Source organism: Polypterus senegalus, chromosome 3 (assembly GCF_016835505.1).
Source record: "Polypterus senegalus isolate Bchr_013 chromosome 3, ASM1683550v1, whole genome shotgun sequence".
In the NCBI taxonomy this organism is placed as follows: domain Eukaryota; kingdom Metazoa; phylum Chordata; class Cladistia; order Polypteriformes; family Polypteridae; genus Polypterus; species Polypterus senegalus.
Window position 1 is genome coordinate 19,630,185 of NC_053156.1, and position 18,133 is coordinate 19,648,317.

Genomic DNA, 18,133 nt, shown 5'->3' on the forward strand with positions numbered 1-18,133 from the left:
AGCCCCTGACCCCCCTCTTCCAAAGGTAAAATGATTACACTTTGTTTTATCCAGTGCAGGCCAACCCAAAAAAAATCAACCAGAAGTTTCTGGGTTCTGTGTAAAAGTCCAGGAGGAGGGTCCCCACTCACAAGTTTGTGCCAAAGCATAGAAGCTATCAAATTGTTACAAACAATCACTCGTCCCCTGTAAGACAGCTTGGTCACAATCCACCTCCATTTGTTCAGTCGCATTGTTACTTTATCTAAAAATCCTTCCCAATTACTTTTGTCCACCCCCTCAGCACCCATCACTACCCCGAGATACCTAAAACACTTTCTGTCCCACTTAATTTCTAAGGGCAGATCTGGTGGTGAACTTGCAGTCCAGGATCCAAGTAAAAAAGCAGTACTTTTGGCCCAGTTGATTTTTGCTGAAGATATTCTCTCAAATATCTGTTGACATGAGATTAACATTTTAATGTCATCGCTTGACGTGACAAAAATGACGACATCATCAGCGTAAGCCAAATATTTAAAAGTAACATTTGGGCACATAGGAAAACTCACGCCCTGCAGTTTGTGACTTATCTGACGTAAAAACGGTTCGATTGACAAAGCGTAGAGCATTCCAGATAAGGCACAGCCCTGTCGTATTCCTCTCTTTACTGAGAACGGGGCACTCAAAGAACCATTGACTTTTAGGACACCAAATATATTAGTATATAAGAGCCTGATCATATTTATAAAATATTCCCCAAATCCAAAGCTTTTCAGCGTATAAAACAAGTATCGATGATCTACTCGATCAAAAGCCTTTTCCTGGTCTAGAGACAGAATCCCCAAATCAACCCCGCACAGATTACAGGCTGAGATAACATCCCTCAATACAAATATATTATCATGGATTGAGCGGTCAGGCACACAGTACGATTGAAACGGGTGAATTATGGAGTCCATCACATTCCTCAGGCGGTTGGCCAAGGCCCTTGAAAAGATTTTGTAATCCGTGCACAATAGGCTCACAGGGCGCCAGTTTTGATTTGGCACAAGTCCCCTTTTTTTGGTAGCAGAACAATGACTGCCCTCCTGCAGCTCAGTGGTAATTCACCAACCTTTACACTCTCCATAAAAACTGTAAGCATGTCCGGTCCCAGCAAATGCCAGAACTGCTTATAAAATTCTGTTGGAATCCCATCAATCCCCGGTGTCTTTCCAACATTCAGATTAGAAAGTGAGTCAGAGAGTTCTTGAAGACTGATCTCGGTATCCAGATGTAATCGGAACTTTTCTGAAATTGTTGGCAAACCTTCCAAAAACACGGACATGGCAGCTTCATCAATGCTTTCATCCTTAAACAAATTCTTGTAAAAAGAGACAGCAAAGTCCCTTATCTCCCCTGTAGTGCACAGTTCTTGGCCGTCGGTGTCCCGGAGCATATGAATTGTCTTACTCTGTGCTTCCTTCTTTTCTAGACTAAAAAAAAACCTTGTGGGTGCGTCCAGGTGATTGAGATTCTGGAAGCGAGACCTCACTAAAGCTCCCTTAGCCTGCAACTCCAGAAGCTGAGACAGTGAATGTTTCTTAGCTGTTAAAATCTCAAAATTGTCTTTATCAAAACTGTTCTGAAGAGTGGCGTGTAGTTCAGTGATGTCCTCCTCCAGGCTTTTCATATGATCCACACTCCTCTTCGTCACTTGCTGGGTGTATTGTTGGCAGAAAGCTTTAATCTGAACTTTTGAGACATCCCACCATTGTCTGAGGGAAGTGAATTTGGATTTAGTGAGGGTCCATTGCTGCCAGAAAAACTCAAAGCACTGAAGGAAGTTTGAATCATCCAACAGGGAAACATTGAATTGCCAGAAAGACTTAAAGAAAGGTTTTTTTGAAAAGGTGAGCTTTAAAGCCACCAGAGAGTGATCAGAAAGACCGAAAGGACAGATATAAGTAGTAGTGACTGAATTTAAAAGATGCCTTGAACAGTAAAACCGGTCTAACCGTGCCATAGAAATGCGGCCACCCCCCCTTTGACCCAGGTGTATTGTCTATCTGTAGGGAATTTAATCCGCCATACATCCACCAGATCTGACTGCTGTAACAAAGTACTTAACACTCTGACAGAAGCTGGATGTGGCTCAGTACCATTTCGATCAAGCTGAGCGTTATCAGTACAATTAAAATCCCCTCCCAGTAGAAGAATTTCCCCATTAATAAAAGATTCCACCACTCTTCTCAAAGAATCAAAGAAACAGGTCCTCTCTCGACCATTTGTTGGTGCATATGAATTAATTAACACGAGGTCTTGTTCCCCATCTTTAAACTGCACCACCAGCAGGCGCCCAGCCACCACCGCACTAATATTAGTGATTTTAAATTCACAGTTTTAGAAATCATCACAGCTACCCCAGCACTGACATGAGATCCGTGACTAAGCACAGCCTGACCCCCCCATTCACGTAACCAGTCCTGTTCATTCTTAATATCAGTGTGTGTTTCCTGAAGTAGTGCAATGTGAAGGCCTTTTGCTCTAAATACTCAAAAACTGCAGCCCTTTTTGTCTCCCCTACACCCGTTCACATTCAGACACCCAATATGAAAAGATTCCATTAATTCAAGACATAAGGGAGTAACCAATAAAATACATAACACAAATAAATAAAAGAAACGTAGGACTAAATCCATCATGATTAAAGCAGTGATTTCCTAACCCTACTGATCAAATTCTTTAGTCTCACTGACTCTTTCTGGTCCATGCCAAGCTGCACGGCATTGCGCATCACCCTCTGTGCTGACACCAGGAAGAGCTGAACGTCTGGGAAGTGTTCCTCCACTTTAACCCCTCTCTTACCCTCAATAAATTCTAAGAAATACCGTATACTTGCGGTGCTGTATCCGCCTCCCAGTGTATATCTTGAAGAGGACTCGCTTCTCACGGAGGTGTCAGTGTCACTACCCTCATCCTCTCTGTCGCCCACGTCACAGTCACTGTAACTCTTGAACAAGTTGCTGCGTTCACTGGATGGCTCGCTGGACACAAGGCTTTTCTTTGCCGACTTAGTATTCTCTGTTTTAATCTTTCGTTTGTGACGGGCACTTTGAAAATCTCATCCCTCTCGCTCACACTTGCACTCCCACTCTCCACTTCACACACCTCATCCATCGGCCTCTCATTCATCTGCCTTTCCACGGCTTGCTCTGGGATAGGCTTTATCAGCACCGCGTCTTCAGCAGCCTGCACTTGTGCAGCTTCATCGGATGCCTGAGACTCGTTCACAGCGGAGGCAACTGGCGCAACTCCCTCGGAAAGAGTGTTCAATGTCGTCCCCTCACTGCTACTAGTCTCAGGCTCTGTGCTCACTTTACTCGCTGCACTTTCAGTTTCAGCCGCCATATCCTCGGCAACAAGAAGCGCTCTTCTCTGGAGCGTCTTTAGACAGAATATTTTCGGGCCGATCACACACAACACCCGCTCCATCCAACCGCTCATTACACTCAGACCCATCCTTCTCCATATTCTCCACCTCACTTTCATACTCAGACTCGCTGTTTTCATCGTTAACCCTGTCAGTGTTCTCCTTAATCGGAGCGGAGCCGCCCGGCAACACTACGGGCTCATGTTTGCACTGTGCCGCTTTGTGTCCAGCTCTGCCACAGTTAAAACAACGCATTGAATCAGAAGTTACGAACACAACATAATCATCGCCTTCCACCTTAAACCTGAGGGCCACGTTTAAATCTTCATTCATATTATTTAAAATCATATAAACTTGTCTCCGAAAGGAGACCACATGTTTTAACTCCTGCATTTTGCAGCCAAGGGGGATTAGCACTATATCAGACATAATCTGCCCATAACGTCTCAATTCCCTTAGTAAAATATCGTTTTTTAAGAAGGGTGGAACATTAGAGACAATAACTTTCTTCGCAGGCGCCGATAACGGCAGGACAGGAACTAATGCGCCATTTATAACAACCCTTCTTCAACAAGTTTATTTACGAGGACTCGTCGTTTAAAAGACGACTACAGCCTTATTCATTCTGCTTGCTGATAGAACATTTTATAACCAACTATTTTCCCTACTCCCACCACACAAGCTTCAGCAGAAACCTGAGGGTCCACCAGGACCTTAGCGCCATGGCGGCGTGAAAGACTTTCAAACGCCTTTGAAAACAAACCAGGAGCCCGGCCTTTGGACACGACCATGGCGATAACCGCCAAGGCGCGTCTTAACAGTAAAAAAAAACTTATAAAAAAAACAATAACAACTCCAAAACAAATCTCAAAGAAAAGAAAAAAAAACAAATAAGAGAAAAGAGAAAAAAAAATGAGGCTTACACAGAGACGTCGACGCCCGCTTCCACCGACTCAAACACCCACCCCAGACAGCACTAATCGAGCAACACACAGACAGCAAGAGAGATAGATAGATAGATAGATAGATAGATAGATAGATAGATAGATAGATAGATAGATAGATAGATAGAACTAAGGCACTATGTACTAGATAGATAGATAGATAGATAGATAGATAGATAGATAGATAGATAGATAGATAGATAGATAGATAGATAGAACTAAGGCACTATGTACTAGATAGATAGATAGATAGATAGATAGATAGATAGATAGATAGATAGATAGATAGATAGATAGATAGAGTGAAAGGCACTATAAGATAGATAGATAGATAGATAGATAGATAGATAGATAGATAGATAGATAGATAGATAGATAGATAGATAGATAGATAGAGTGAAAGGCACTGGTGTAAGGATTGTGTGTTCTGTGAAATGCGCTATATAGAATGAAGATGTTCCGATTTGCGCATAGACACAGAGGGGTCCAGTACTGCGTTAGCATATATAACAGAGCACTCTCCATGTGTCCGCGTCTCGGTTACCAGCTTATTGATGCAGAGCGGGGCACCAGTTCGTGGAGGCAGCTCAGATGGTAAAGCTCATTTGATCCTGGTGTATTTGAATGACACTCAAGTGAAATACCGCATTTCTCTTGTACCTGACTGATATTGTAAATCGGGTTAACCAAGCAGGTGGCACAGCGGGTATGGCGGTGGCATCTTGTAGATCCAGCTTCCTTGGTTCAAACCCTGGTGTGGACTTCCTCGCGCATCAGAATGGGGTTTCATCCGGGTACTCCAGCTTTCTTCCTGTTGTTTCTAATTATTGGGGACTCCATCTTGGCCCTGTGTTGATGTATAGGGTGGTCCAGATCTAATTATGCAATTTTTATTACGCTATAACTTATTAAGTTTATTACATAGAAAATCACCCGGAAAATCCCAGACCATCGAGAAACTGTGAGAACTGACAACATGAAGAATCATCTCCGCGCCGAACTGGAATCATCCCCACATAAATCAAAGTCATCCAGACGATCTGGATCAGCATAATTAGATCTAGACCACCCTGTAGGTGTGTCAGGGAGTGGACCCCGAGAAAGGCTGGCCCTGACCACCAAATTGGACAACGCCTCGGGTTTGAGAGTGTCCTAGCGTGTCATTACATTTGATTGTGTTGGTTATCAATAACCGCTGTGGAAGACGCTCCTTGAAATCACGTCTTATGTTCTGTCAGGGTGGTCAATCACGTGCAAATCCAAAGCTGTGTGTGTGTGCCTGAGAGGCCCGCGCGCAGATGCTGGGAAGCAAGTGTCCGATCCCAGTGACACGCACGCTCACACGCACGGGCGTGATGGAAAGTAAGCACTTTTGCCGTTGCTGTGGAAACAAGAGGATTTTGTTTATTTATTTATTTTTGTGCCGCAGGCTCAGGCTGTGCCAGTTTCGAGACACAAGAGAGCCTGAGTGGCAGGCCGAGTGATTTCTGCCAAGGGTGCAGACTGCCTCATCCCACACGCTAGACTGACCTTGTGTGAGTGCCTCTCAGAAAGAAGGCTGGCTGGCTTCCAAACATGAGGACCCCTGGCAGACAACCTTACTGGATGGTGCCAGTTATTGAGAGGTGGCATCTGCTGCTTGAACAGAGTGACCCCTGTACAATGAGCTGCAGGTGGGCCGGTTATTCCTGTGATCTTTAAATCTTAAAGCAACAACACCAAACTGGCAGAACATGCAGCATCTAACCCTGGCAGAAAGTAATGGGGGCAAAAGGTAAGAAATGGGTGGCGTACTTTGGTGATACCCGATCTCTCCTACTCCAGACTTAGAGGGGTAACCCAAAACCGAGCCCAGCAAACCATTTGAACTGACTATTCAGGAATCATCCTCAGTTAGCTTCAGTCAAATACCCCTACTCACTGACTGTTTGGGGGTCCTTAAACAAAGTCCCTTGGACACAAACAACCAACAAAAAATAGAGCCATGTCACCTAAGGACTCTTAAGAACATAACATTTACATTTATTTGCTTAGCAGATGCATTTATCCAAAGCGACTTACAAAAGTTGTCAACAGAGGTAAACATCAGTCTGGGAACAAATGGGACAGGAAGGACAAGGTGACAAAATTGATCACCGCCAAGTGAGGAGCTCAGAACAAAACATACAAGCAGGTTGATCTTTTTAAGTAACAAAAACCTGACTGTAGATGTCAGTGAGATGGAAATTCACCGAACCAGAGAGGCTTCTTAAACACACTGAGGGAGTCAGAAGATCAATTCAAGTGTGGTAGCAGTGGTACAGTATACAGTGCATCCGGAAAGTATTCCCAGCGCATCACTTTTTCCACATTTCGTTACGTTACAGCCTTATTCCAAAATGGATTAAATTCATTTTTTTCCTCAGAATTCTACACACAACACCCCATAATGACAACGTGAAAAAAGTTTTCTTGAGGTTTTTGCAAATTTATTAAAAATAAAAAAACTGAGAAAGCACATGTCCATAAGTATTCACAGCCTTTGCCATGAAGCTCCAAATTGAGCTCAGGTCCATCCTGTTTCCCCTGATCATCCTTGAGATGTTTCTGCAGCTTCATTGGAGTCCACCTGTGGTCAATTCAGTTGATGTGACATGATTTGAAAGGCACACACCTGTCTATGGAAGGTCCCACAGGTGACAGTTCATGTCAGAGCACAAACCAAGCATGAAGTCAAAGGAATTGTCTGTAGACCGCTGAGACAGGATTGTCTCAAGGCACAAATCTGGGGAAGGTTACAGAAAAATTTCAGCTGCTTTGAAGGTCCCAATGAGTACAGTGGCCTCCATCTGTAAGTGGAAGAAGTTCGAAACCACCAGGACTCTTCCTGGAGCTGGCCAGCCATCTAAACTGAGCGATCGGAGGGGGAAAAGGGCTTTAGTCAGGGAGGTGAACAAGAACCCGATGGTCACTCTGTCAGAGCTCCAGAGGTCCTCTGTGGAGAGAGGAGAACCTTCCAGAAGTTCAACCATCTCTGCAGCAATCCACCAATCAGGCCTGTATGGTAGAGTGACCAGACGGAAGCCACTCCTCAGTAAAAGGCAGATGGCAGCCCGCCTGGAGTTTGCCAAAAGGCACCTGAAGGACCCTCAGACCATGAGAAACAAAATTCTCTGGTCTGATGAGACAAAGATTGAACTCTTTGGTGTGAATGCCAGGCCTCACGTTTGGAGAAAGCCAGGCACCGCTCATCACCAGGCCAATACCATCCCTACAGTGAAGCATGGTGGTGGCAGCATCATGCTGTGGGGGCAGGAACTGGGAGACTAGTCAGGATAAAGGGAAAGATGACTGCAGCAATGTACAGAGACATCCTGGATGAAAACCTGCTCCAGAGCGCTCTTGACCTCAGACTGGGGCGACGGTTCATCTTTCAGCAGGACAACGACCCTAAGCACACAGCCAAGATATCAGAGGAGTGGCTTCAGGACAACTCTGTGAATGTCCTTGAGTGGCCCAGCCAGAGCAGAGCCAGACTTGAATCTGATTGAACATCTCTGGAGATCTTAAAATGGCTGTGCACCGACGCTTCCCATCCAACCTGATGGAGTTTGAGAGGTGCTGCAAAGAGGAATGGGCGAAACTGGCCAAGGATAGGTGTGCCAAGCTTGTGGCATCACATTCAAAAAGACTTGAGGCTGGAATTGCTACCAAAGGTGCATCGACAAAGTATTGAGCAAAGGCTGGGAATACTTATGGACATGTGATTTCTCAGTTTTTTTATTTTTAATAAATTTGCAAAAACCTCAAGTAAACTTTTTTCACGTTGTCATTATGGGGTGTTGTGTGTAGAATTCTGAGGAAAAATGAATTTAATCCATTTTGGAATAAGGCTATAACTCAACAAAATGTGGGAAAAGTGACGCGCTGTGAATACTTTCCGGATGCACTGTAGATATATATATATATATAGAGAGAGAGAGAGGGAGCTACATATGGAGGTTCTTATCGCTCTGTTCCTAGTCTCTCATACTGTTAACTAATCTTTTTTTGTTGCTGTTGTTATGCCAACTTTATTGTTCTTCACTCGTTTTGATCAACTTTTGTAACCTGTCCTGCTACCCTCTTTTAAAACTGTCCATAGACTGATGGTATTTGATTATGTTGACCTTCTTTGTAAGTCGCTTTGGATATAGGCAGTTGGGTCAGAATTGAGTGAAGATTGAATGCAGCCACATATAAAGAGGTTCTCGAAGAAACTTGACTCCAGTGTGCAGACCTCCTCAGACTGGGGTACGACAGTTCGCCTTTCCAGCATAACAATGACCTGACGTATTCAGCCAGGACAACACTAGAGTGGCTTTGGGACAAGTCCCAGAATGTCCTTGTAGACTCGTAGCTGGAATTGCTGCCAAAGTGCTTCCACAAAGTACTAAGTTAAGGGTCTGAATGCTTCTATGAAGGAGAGATTTCAGTTTTGGATTTTTATTAAATTCATAAACCTTTCTGAAAACATGTTCTCACTTTGTTATGGGCAAGATTTCCAAATGTGTCCATTTAAAATGAAATCCACCACACAATAAAGTGTGCAGTGGGTGAAGGGCTCTGAATGCTCCTAGGTGGCAGTATCCCTCTAACAGTGCGGTCTGGACACGTGGTGGCTGCACTCTGTATGGAGGAGCCACCAGAGGGAGCTCTCCTGTTTTCTGGGACCCCATCAGGAAGTACTTGTAAGCCACACCTCTGAGATAGTGAGCCTGTCCACCTCAGCCAGGTGAGTCAGAGTAGACTTGAGCGGGCCAGAACTCACCTGGAGACAAGAAGAAGACTCTTATATTGATAAGATAAATAAGAGTCTTTTTTGGACTTTGTGCAGAGTAGGTTTGATAGATAGATAGATAGATAGATAGATAGATAGATAGATAGAGATTGTAAGGCACTATATAATAAATAGATAGATAGATAGATAGATAGATAGAGTGTAAGGTACTATATAATAGATAGATAGATAGATAGATAGATAGATAGATAGATAGATAGATAGATAGATAGATAGATGAAAGACACTATATGATAGATAGATAGATAGATAGATAGATAGATAGATAGATAGATAGATAGATAGATAGAGATTGTAAGGCACTATATAATAAATAGATAGATAGATAGATAGATAGATAGATAGATAGATAGATAGATAGATAGATAGATAGAAGTGAAAGGTTTTATATAATAGATAGATAGATAGATAGATAGATAGATAGATAGATAGATAGATAGATAGATAGATAGATAGATAGAGATTGTAAGGCACTATATAATAAATAGATAGATAGATAGAGTGTAAGGTACTATATAATAGATAGATAGATAGATAGATAGATAGATAGATAGATAGATAGATAGATAGATAGATAGATAGATGAAAGACACTATATGATAGATAGATAGATAGATAGATAGATAGATAGATAGATAGATAGATAGAGATTGTAAGGCACTATATAATAGATAGATAGATAGATAGATAGATAGATAGATAGATAGAAGTGAAAGGTTTTATATAATAGATAGATAGATAGATAGATAGATAGATAGATAGATAGATAGATAGATAGATAATTTATTAATCCCAAGGGGAAATTCACATAATCCAGCAGCAGTATACTGATACAAAAAAAATATTACATTAAAGAGTAATAAAAATGCATGTAAAAACAGACAATAACTTTGAATAATGTTAGCATTTTGGGGTTTGCAGTATAAGACCCCCACTGTTGGTCACAATACATACAAAATGGAAAAAAATATGGAAAAGGTAAAGTGTTGGCAAAACAATTTTATTTGTAGAATTATTTAAAAAGCAATATAAAGGAGCAATATGAAAGAACATAACCAGCAGCTCAAGCTCAAAATATTGTTAAGTCCACAGCTTTGGCTCTGTGCTCAGACAGCTGGGGATTCTGAAAGCTGGTAGGTGGATCATTCCGGAATTTAGGTGTCCTATAGCTAAAGGCTCTCCCTCCTGTACTTGTTTTATTTATCCTCATATTTTAAGGACGCCTGCTTCTTCAGGTGGGCGGATTTGTGTTCATTAGTTCTGCATTTTAATGCATTTTTGTTCCTCAGGGCACTGTTACAATGTCGGTCAGGCATAAGAATTTAACTTTTCTCTGTACAGGAGTCGATGCTGGTACTACTTATACTGGCATTAGCGGGGGCACCGACTGGGTCACCTTCACACGGTGATTGCCTAAATCAATGGTTCTCAAACTGTGGAGCGGGCCCCCCTAGAGGGGTGCGAAGTAACAAAAAGGGGGGCGTGAGGATGTAAAAAAAAGAAGACAAAAATCGAAAATATGAAAAATACATCTATTAAAATCAAAACAAATTAAATTAAACTACATTCTGATACTAGAAAAATAAATATACTGTAGAGTTAGATAAATGTCGATAAAAGTTAAGTAGGTATAATAAAATATGCATCTATGATATATCATTAATTAAAAAAGAACAAATTGCTATTAGTGGGCTCCTTTCAAAAAAATGTTAGGGGGCGCGATTAAAACTGTTATGAAAACTCGGGTCGCAAATACGTAAAGGTTGAGAAATGCTGCCCTAAATCAGCTCTCCTTCCCTCCCAGTTCAGCCACAGGTTTCCAAGGTACCTCTGAAGAGAGAGTACATATTGATGTGTTCAGCCATTGACAAATAGGGAGTCCCTTAGCCAAAGCCTCTTGTTTTCCAGTTCACCCAGCGTCTCCCAATATATTTTTAAATCCCCTAAGTTCAATCCATTCCACGTTTTTCCCAGTATAGTCACTGGCATCCAGTGTACCTCTGAAGTGAAACTCTATATTTCTGAGATCAGCCATTGACTCTTAGGAAGTCCCTTAGCCAAATCCCTCTGCTTTACAGGTCATCCAGTGTCTCCTAGTACATCTCTGAATCTCTTCAGCTCCCTTCTTGGAGTGTAACTGCCAGTATGTGCCTAAATCAATTCTGCTTCCCTCCCAATATAGCCACTGGTTTCTGGGGTACCTCTGAAATGAGACTCCATGGTTTCCAAGGTCAGCTATTGACTCTTAGGGAGTCCCCTAACCAAATCCTCTTACTATCCCAGCTCACCCAGTGTCTCCCAGTATGCCTCCATGTGTCCTCATGTCCCAGTTTGGAGAATAGCTGGCATTGGAAGCCTAAATCAAAACCCCTTTCTTCCCAGTTTAGCTACTGTCTTCCAGGGTACCTCTAAACCAAAACTCCATAATTCCATGGTCAGTCATTGACATTTAAGGAGTCCTTTAGCCAAGTCCTCTTGTTTCCCAGTGTACCCAGTGTCTCCTGATATGCCTCCAGGTCTCCTCAGTTCAATCAATTCTCCTTTCCTCCCAGTATAGCTCATGGATTCTGGGGTGCCTCTGATGTGAGACTATATATTGTTGTGCTCAGCCATTAAAATATATAGGGAGTCCCTTAAGCAGATCCTCTTGTTTCCCAGCTTACCCAGTGTCATCCAGGTTGTCTAAAAATCCACTTGGCTCAATTAGTTCTTCTTTCATACCTGTATAGTCAGTGACTTCTGAGGTACCTCATCTTTCTGTGGTCATCCATTAACATTTAGGAATTCCCTTAGCCAAATCATCTGGCTTTCTGGTCACCCAGTGTATCCCAGTACATATCTAAGTCTCCTCAGCTCCCTGCTTGGAGTGTAACTGCCAGTATATGCCTAAATCAATTCTGCTTTCCTCCCAGTGTAGCCACTGGTTTCTTGGTTACCTCTGAAATGACAGTCCATATTTCCAAGGTCAGCCATTGACTCTTAAGAAGTCCCTTAACCAAGCTTTCTTGTTTCCCAGCTCACCCAGTTTCTCCCAGTATGCCTCTATATGGTCCCTCACATCCCAGTTTAGACCATAACTTCCAGTGGAAGCCCAAATTGATTTTCCTTCCCTTCCAGTTTAGCCACTAGCTTCCAGTGTACCACTGAACTAAGACTCCTTATTTCCATGGGCAGCCATTGACATATAGGGAGTGCCTCAGCCAAATTCTCTTGTTCCCTGTCATACCTGATATCTCCCATTATACTGTATCTGAGTCTTCTCAATTAAATCAATTTTCCTTTCCTCCCAGTGAAATTAGACTTCATATTTCCATGGTCAGCCATTGACGTTTGGGAAGTCCCTTTGTCAAATCCTCTTGTTCCCTAGCTTACCCCATATCCCCCAGTATATCTCAGAGTGTTCTCAGTTCAATCAGTTATCCTTTCCTCCCAGTATGAGGTACTGTATGTCTGAAGTTAGTTTTCATATTTCCATTGTCAGCCATTGAATTTTGGTCTGTCACTTGGCTAAATCCCCATGTTTGTCAGCTTACCCAGTGTCTCCCAGTATGTCTTCAAGTCTCCTCAGCTCCTGGCTTGGTGCATATCTCCCAATCTATGCCAAAATCAATCCTCTTCCCCTCCCAGTATAGCCAATGACTTCCAGGGTACCTATGAACTGAGACTCCATATTTTCCAGTTCGGCCATTGACTCTAAGGGACTCTCTTCACCCCAATCCTCTTGTTTTACAGTTCATCCTGTGTTCGCCCCCCCAGTATTTCTTCAAGTCCCCCATCTATCAGTTTAGAGTCTAATTCCCAGTATATGCTTAAATCAATTCCCTTTCCTTCCCAGTTTAGCCATTGTCCTTCTCCAGGTCAAATCTCCACACCTTTCCACCCAACCCCTGACTTCCAGTGAGTATTTTGGAGAAATTCCCTCACTTCCCAGGTCAGCCATTGACTCTAACATAGCCCCTTAGCCCAATCCTCATGTTTCCTTGCTCACACAGTGTCTTTTGTCTTGTTTCCGAGTCAGGTCCCTTCATCTCCCATGATGCCCTGGGGCCTGTATCACCCTAAACATGCACACACTGGCTCAGCTCCCCTTTCTGTTGTCCCCTAAAGAGGCACAACACACATTGTGGGTGCAGGCATCCATGTCCATGGCGCCCGTGTGTGGCAGAGCAGAGAGATTATTTCTTTTCTCACTCTCATTAATGTGAATTTAAACTGCAGCAGCAGGACAGAGTGTAACTGATCTGCCGAAGAGACGCGTCATCATTATTGTGAACTTGAGAGCTGTTTGGCAGTCGGGAACGCCAAGAAATCAGGACAAAAAAATGTGATGGCAGAGCAATGACTAATCTACTCATTGTTCTCTGCTGCCATGCCATATTCTGTGTGAAGACGAGATAAACATAAGGTGCAGTTAACCCTGCGAGTGCCTGAACTCTGCTCTAGTCAGGGCTGCCTTTTAGTCAAAATCTGGCACAGTATGGCCTCTTACAGTAATCTGAACGGGCACATCCGTGACACAGTTGATCCCTGGTCTGAACTTAATGGCAACTGAATCTGTAAATGTAACAGCCCCCTTTTTTTTTTTTAAAAAGGTCACCAATCCCCCCAACCTTACAACTTTTACAACTTATCTACTGCATTGGAAGACACTCTCGTAGTAATGCGGTGGCGCTATTTCGTTACAGCTCACCCAGAAAACTCAGAATCTCCTGGTAGCATGTGAATGGACTGTGGGTGGAAAACAGAGGAGACACATGGAGAGAGCATGCCAACTCCTCACTGGTGGCACTTTAGCCAACAAGTGAGCCTGGGAGAGCCGAGCACAGGAGGGTGCTGCTCACAACTACTCACACCACCATAAGTTCAAAATAATTGTTTAACATAACCCTGTCCTGTGGGTTTATGAAAATGGATGGATGGATATCAGTAACGTTCAGTACTATGAACTTAAGCCGTCAGTCGATTTATCCTAGATGAATGTGGCTCTGTTTTAGAATCCCAGTAGCTTAATGGTTGCTGGGACTCGGGTTCAAATGGGTCATTGTCTATGGGGAGTCTGCATGTATTCTTTGTGTCCACAATATGATTGTATGAGACATTCAGTGGGGTGAAAATAAGATATCAGCTGATTAATCTGAGACAAATATGTCATGTTCTCGCTGGCATAGGGGTGATGCCACAGCTCTTGGGACTTGGGTTCATTTGGGTCACTATCTGTGTGGAGATTTAGGTTCTCCATGCGTCCACATGGGGGATAGCTGGTTGGGTGGGAGTGAGAGTGGTCTGGGTGGACTGGCATCCCTGATTGATCTGATTGTACCAAGCCAGGCTCTTATGAGGGTATTACAAAGCATTATGGGATGTTCAGTCACATAGAACATAGGCTATGTGCCCCATAATGCTCTTCAATGCCTTCACACTCTGAATCCCCACAAATGACTTTGGGAACAAGTGGGTTAGGAAAACAGATTACAGAACTCAGTGTCATGGTGGCTGTTCTTGCTGCCTCACAGCCCAAGGAACATTTCCCTGTCAGGTTCTGCTCTTCTTATCCATGGTGGATTTCTCCTGGTCCTTCATTTTCCTCTCACACTGAAGAACTTGGAGTCAAGACAATGGGCGTCTGTATGTGAATGTGGGTATCTCCAATTGTTCTGACCCGCAATTAAATGGCATCCATCCAGTGATGGAGCTCGTCGTGGTCTGTATCTCCATAACTCTGGGTGAGCTTCTCCCCCTTTTCAGAAGGAGTTGGTCCAGTTTTCCACTCACACCCCAAGGGGGCACTGTTATAATACATTGCTGTGATTGTTGGTGTTTCTGTAACAGTGGCTGGCAATAAGCTGACATCCCATTCAGGGATGGTTCCTAAATTGATCCAATCCTGCAAAGCCAAACTCTGTGTTTCCGTAACTCTGTCCTGCAATAGCTGGCTTAGGAATATTAGGGATAGAATATGTGAACCTTTACATGTATGCCACTCTGTGGCACAGTGGTTAATGCTGGTGCTTCACAGCCTTGGGGTCTTGCATTTGATTCCCATGTAGATCAATCCTTGGCGAGGTTCCCCCCATATAATTCAGTTTTTACTCACACCCCAAGGGGGCGCTGTTATAATGTAGGGCTGTGATGGTTCGTGTTTGCATTAGTGTGACTTGCAATAAGCTGGCACCTCATCCAGGGTTTGTCCAAGCTTGGTACCTTCACCTGTTGGTATGTCCAGGACATGCAGGTTAGTTGGATCAGTGATGCTAAATGGACCTTAGTGTGTGCGTGTTTGTGTTCACTTGTGTAATGGACTTATGCCCTGGCCATGTATTGTTCCTGCCTTGTGCCCGATGCTTGCGGAATAAGCTTCAGCTTCTCTGCGACCCTGTTCAGGTAAAAGAGGGTCTATGAGTTGGATGGATGGATGGATTGGTCCAAATGCGGCATAGATGGAAAAACCTTTGTGAATTTTAATATCATTTAGTTAGACTGATAATATCTGAGATTCATGTCATTTCACTGAACCAAGACGTAAGAATACTGTAAAAATAACAAATTAAAGGTCAATTGAAATTTTAGCATTAATATTGTGCTCCATCATGTAGATGATTTTTCATCTTCCAAATTAAGAAGCATTCCATTTATTATATGTGTAGAAGCAACACAATACTTTATAAGAATTTATGACAGTGTGGCCCCCTAGTGGCGCAAGTGTATACTTGACCTACTGAGTGCCATGGCTTAACACTGACTATAGAAAGGTCAGTCAGTCAGTCATTTTCCAGCCCGCTATATCCTAACACAGGGTCACAGGGGTCTGCTGGAGCCAATCCCAGTCAGCACAGGGCACAAGGAAGGAATAAGGTGCTACATAAAATAAAGCAATCAGTATAGACAGGCATTATAGGAAAAAGTGCTTTGTGCACCCATCCAGCTGGCAGTGTGGCCTACTGGTTAAGGCTTTGGACTTCAAGTCCTGAGGCTGTGGCTTCAGATCCCACTACTGACACTGTGTGACCACAACCAGGTCACCTAACCGAATTTCATTTGGAAAAGACAAAAATTGTAATCAATTGTATCTTAAATGTTGTTAGTCACCTTGGATAAAGGTGTCAGCATAATAATAATAATATAGTGTCTTTTATATCTACCTACCTATATAGCGCCCTTCACGTCCATCTACTCAGAAGTGTCTTTCATATTTATCTATAGAGTCCTTTTCACATTCATCCACACATCCTTGCAAAGTGCTTTTTGTCTCTCTTTCTCTCTCTATTATATAGCACCTTTCATATCTATCTATCTATCAGCTATATAACACCTTTCATATCTATCTATCAATCTATCTGTCTTTTATATTGTGCCATTCACATCTATTGATCTATCTATTATATAGTGCCTTTCATATCTATCTATCTATCTGTCTATTATATTGTGCCTTTCACATCTATCTATCTATCTATGAGCTATATAGTGCCTTTCATATCTATCTATCTAGCTATCTATCTATCTGTCTATTATATTGTGCCTTTCACATCTAACTATCTATCTATCAGCTATATAGTGCATTTCATATCTATCTATCTATAGCTATATAGTGCCTTTCATATCTATCTATCTATCTATCTATCTATCTATCAGCTATATAGTGCCTTTCATATCTATCTATCTATCTATTATATTGTGCCTTTCACATCTATTGATCTATCTATTATATAGTACCTTTCATATCTATCTACCAGCTATATAGTGCCTTTCATATCTATCTATCTATCTGTCTGTCTGTGATATAGTGGTTTTCATATCTATCTACTATATAGTGCCATTCATATGTATCTACTATATGTTGCCTTTCATACCTGTATATCTATATAGTGCCTTTCACATCTTTGGACCCCCTATTGCCTTTCACGACTGTCTCCTACACTGTGCCTTACATACATATCTATATAGTGCCTTGCATATCTATTGACTATCTATTGCCTTTTACATCTTTATATAGCGCCTTGCATATCTATTTGTCTTTGTAGCATAGTGATTAACGTTTCTGTCCCTGAGATTTTGGGTTGAAATCCAATTACTGACACCACTGTGTGACCCTGAGCAAGTCACTTCATCTATCTGTGCTCCAATTAGAAAAAATCAAACAAACAAATAAAACAAAACAAAAAGAAATGAAGCCAGTTGTAAAAGCATCAGTCGAATAATAAGTCACACCAACTGCCATTGGTCCAATGTGCCCTACCAGTACATCTCCAGCATTCCCCAAAATAAACTCACATGAACCCTGGGAAACATCAGGAGTGCAAACAAGACCTGAACCCAATTCCATATGCCATCCGATTTCATTTTCCACTCCTGGTTTTCTGGAGTGGTGTTGAGTGACCCATTTGCATTGACCAGCACCAATCCCCTAGACAGGCTGCCAAGGTGCCAGTTTAGAGTCAGCGGTTCACCTAATCTGTGCATCCTTGAGATGTGGCCTGAAACAGGAGTTACAGCAGAGTTCAAGTTCACAGCCTCCACACTGACGGTGACCTGGCTGGAATTTGATCCCAAGTCTCTGGAGGTTGAAACCAGTATCTCTGACCACTGAGCCACCCTAGAGTGTCAGTTTTAGTATACCTCTCCACAGTTTATTAATTTCTGGTTACTGATGTCATTATACCATCCATGCATCCATCTTCCTAACCTGCTCACTCAGGGCAGAGGCGAGGACCCCAGCCAACATCGGGTTCAAGACAGGACAAGGCGCCAGCCAGCTCATCCCAGTGGCCGATTTACCTTTAAAGGTCTGCTCAGTAATCCTAATCTGATGCCGATTTCTGTCTGTCCATTTCTTAAATGTCCCCACTTTCCTCACTTTAGGATTTAAGGAGGTAGTGGTCTGTCAGAAGTCCCCAGGTGGGCTCCTTCTGGATAGTGCAGGGGAGGCGCTGGGTGATGGGCTGTGAGGAGAGCGACAGGCCGATCCTGCCAGCCATTCTTATT

General features: G+C 42.8%; 1 protein-coding gene across 1 annotated transcript in view; it reads left to right on the forward strand.

The window, feature by feature from the left end:
• Positions 1-17,618: 17,618 nt before the first annotated feature.
• The window catches only part of itgb7 (integrin, beta 7), a 46,169-nt gene continuing 45,654 nt past the window's right edge, over positions 17,619-18,133 (forward strand). The window contains exon 1 of the mRNA XM_039749602.1: positions 17,619-17,721. Within this exon, the coding sequence (XP_039605536.1) occupies positions 17,619-17,721 (103 nt within the window). The remainder of the gene's footprint in view (positions 17,722-18,133) is intronic.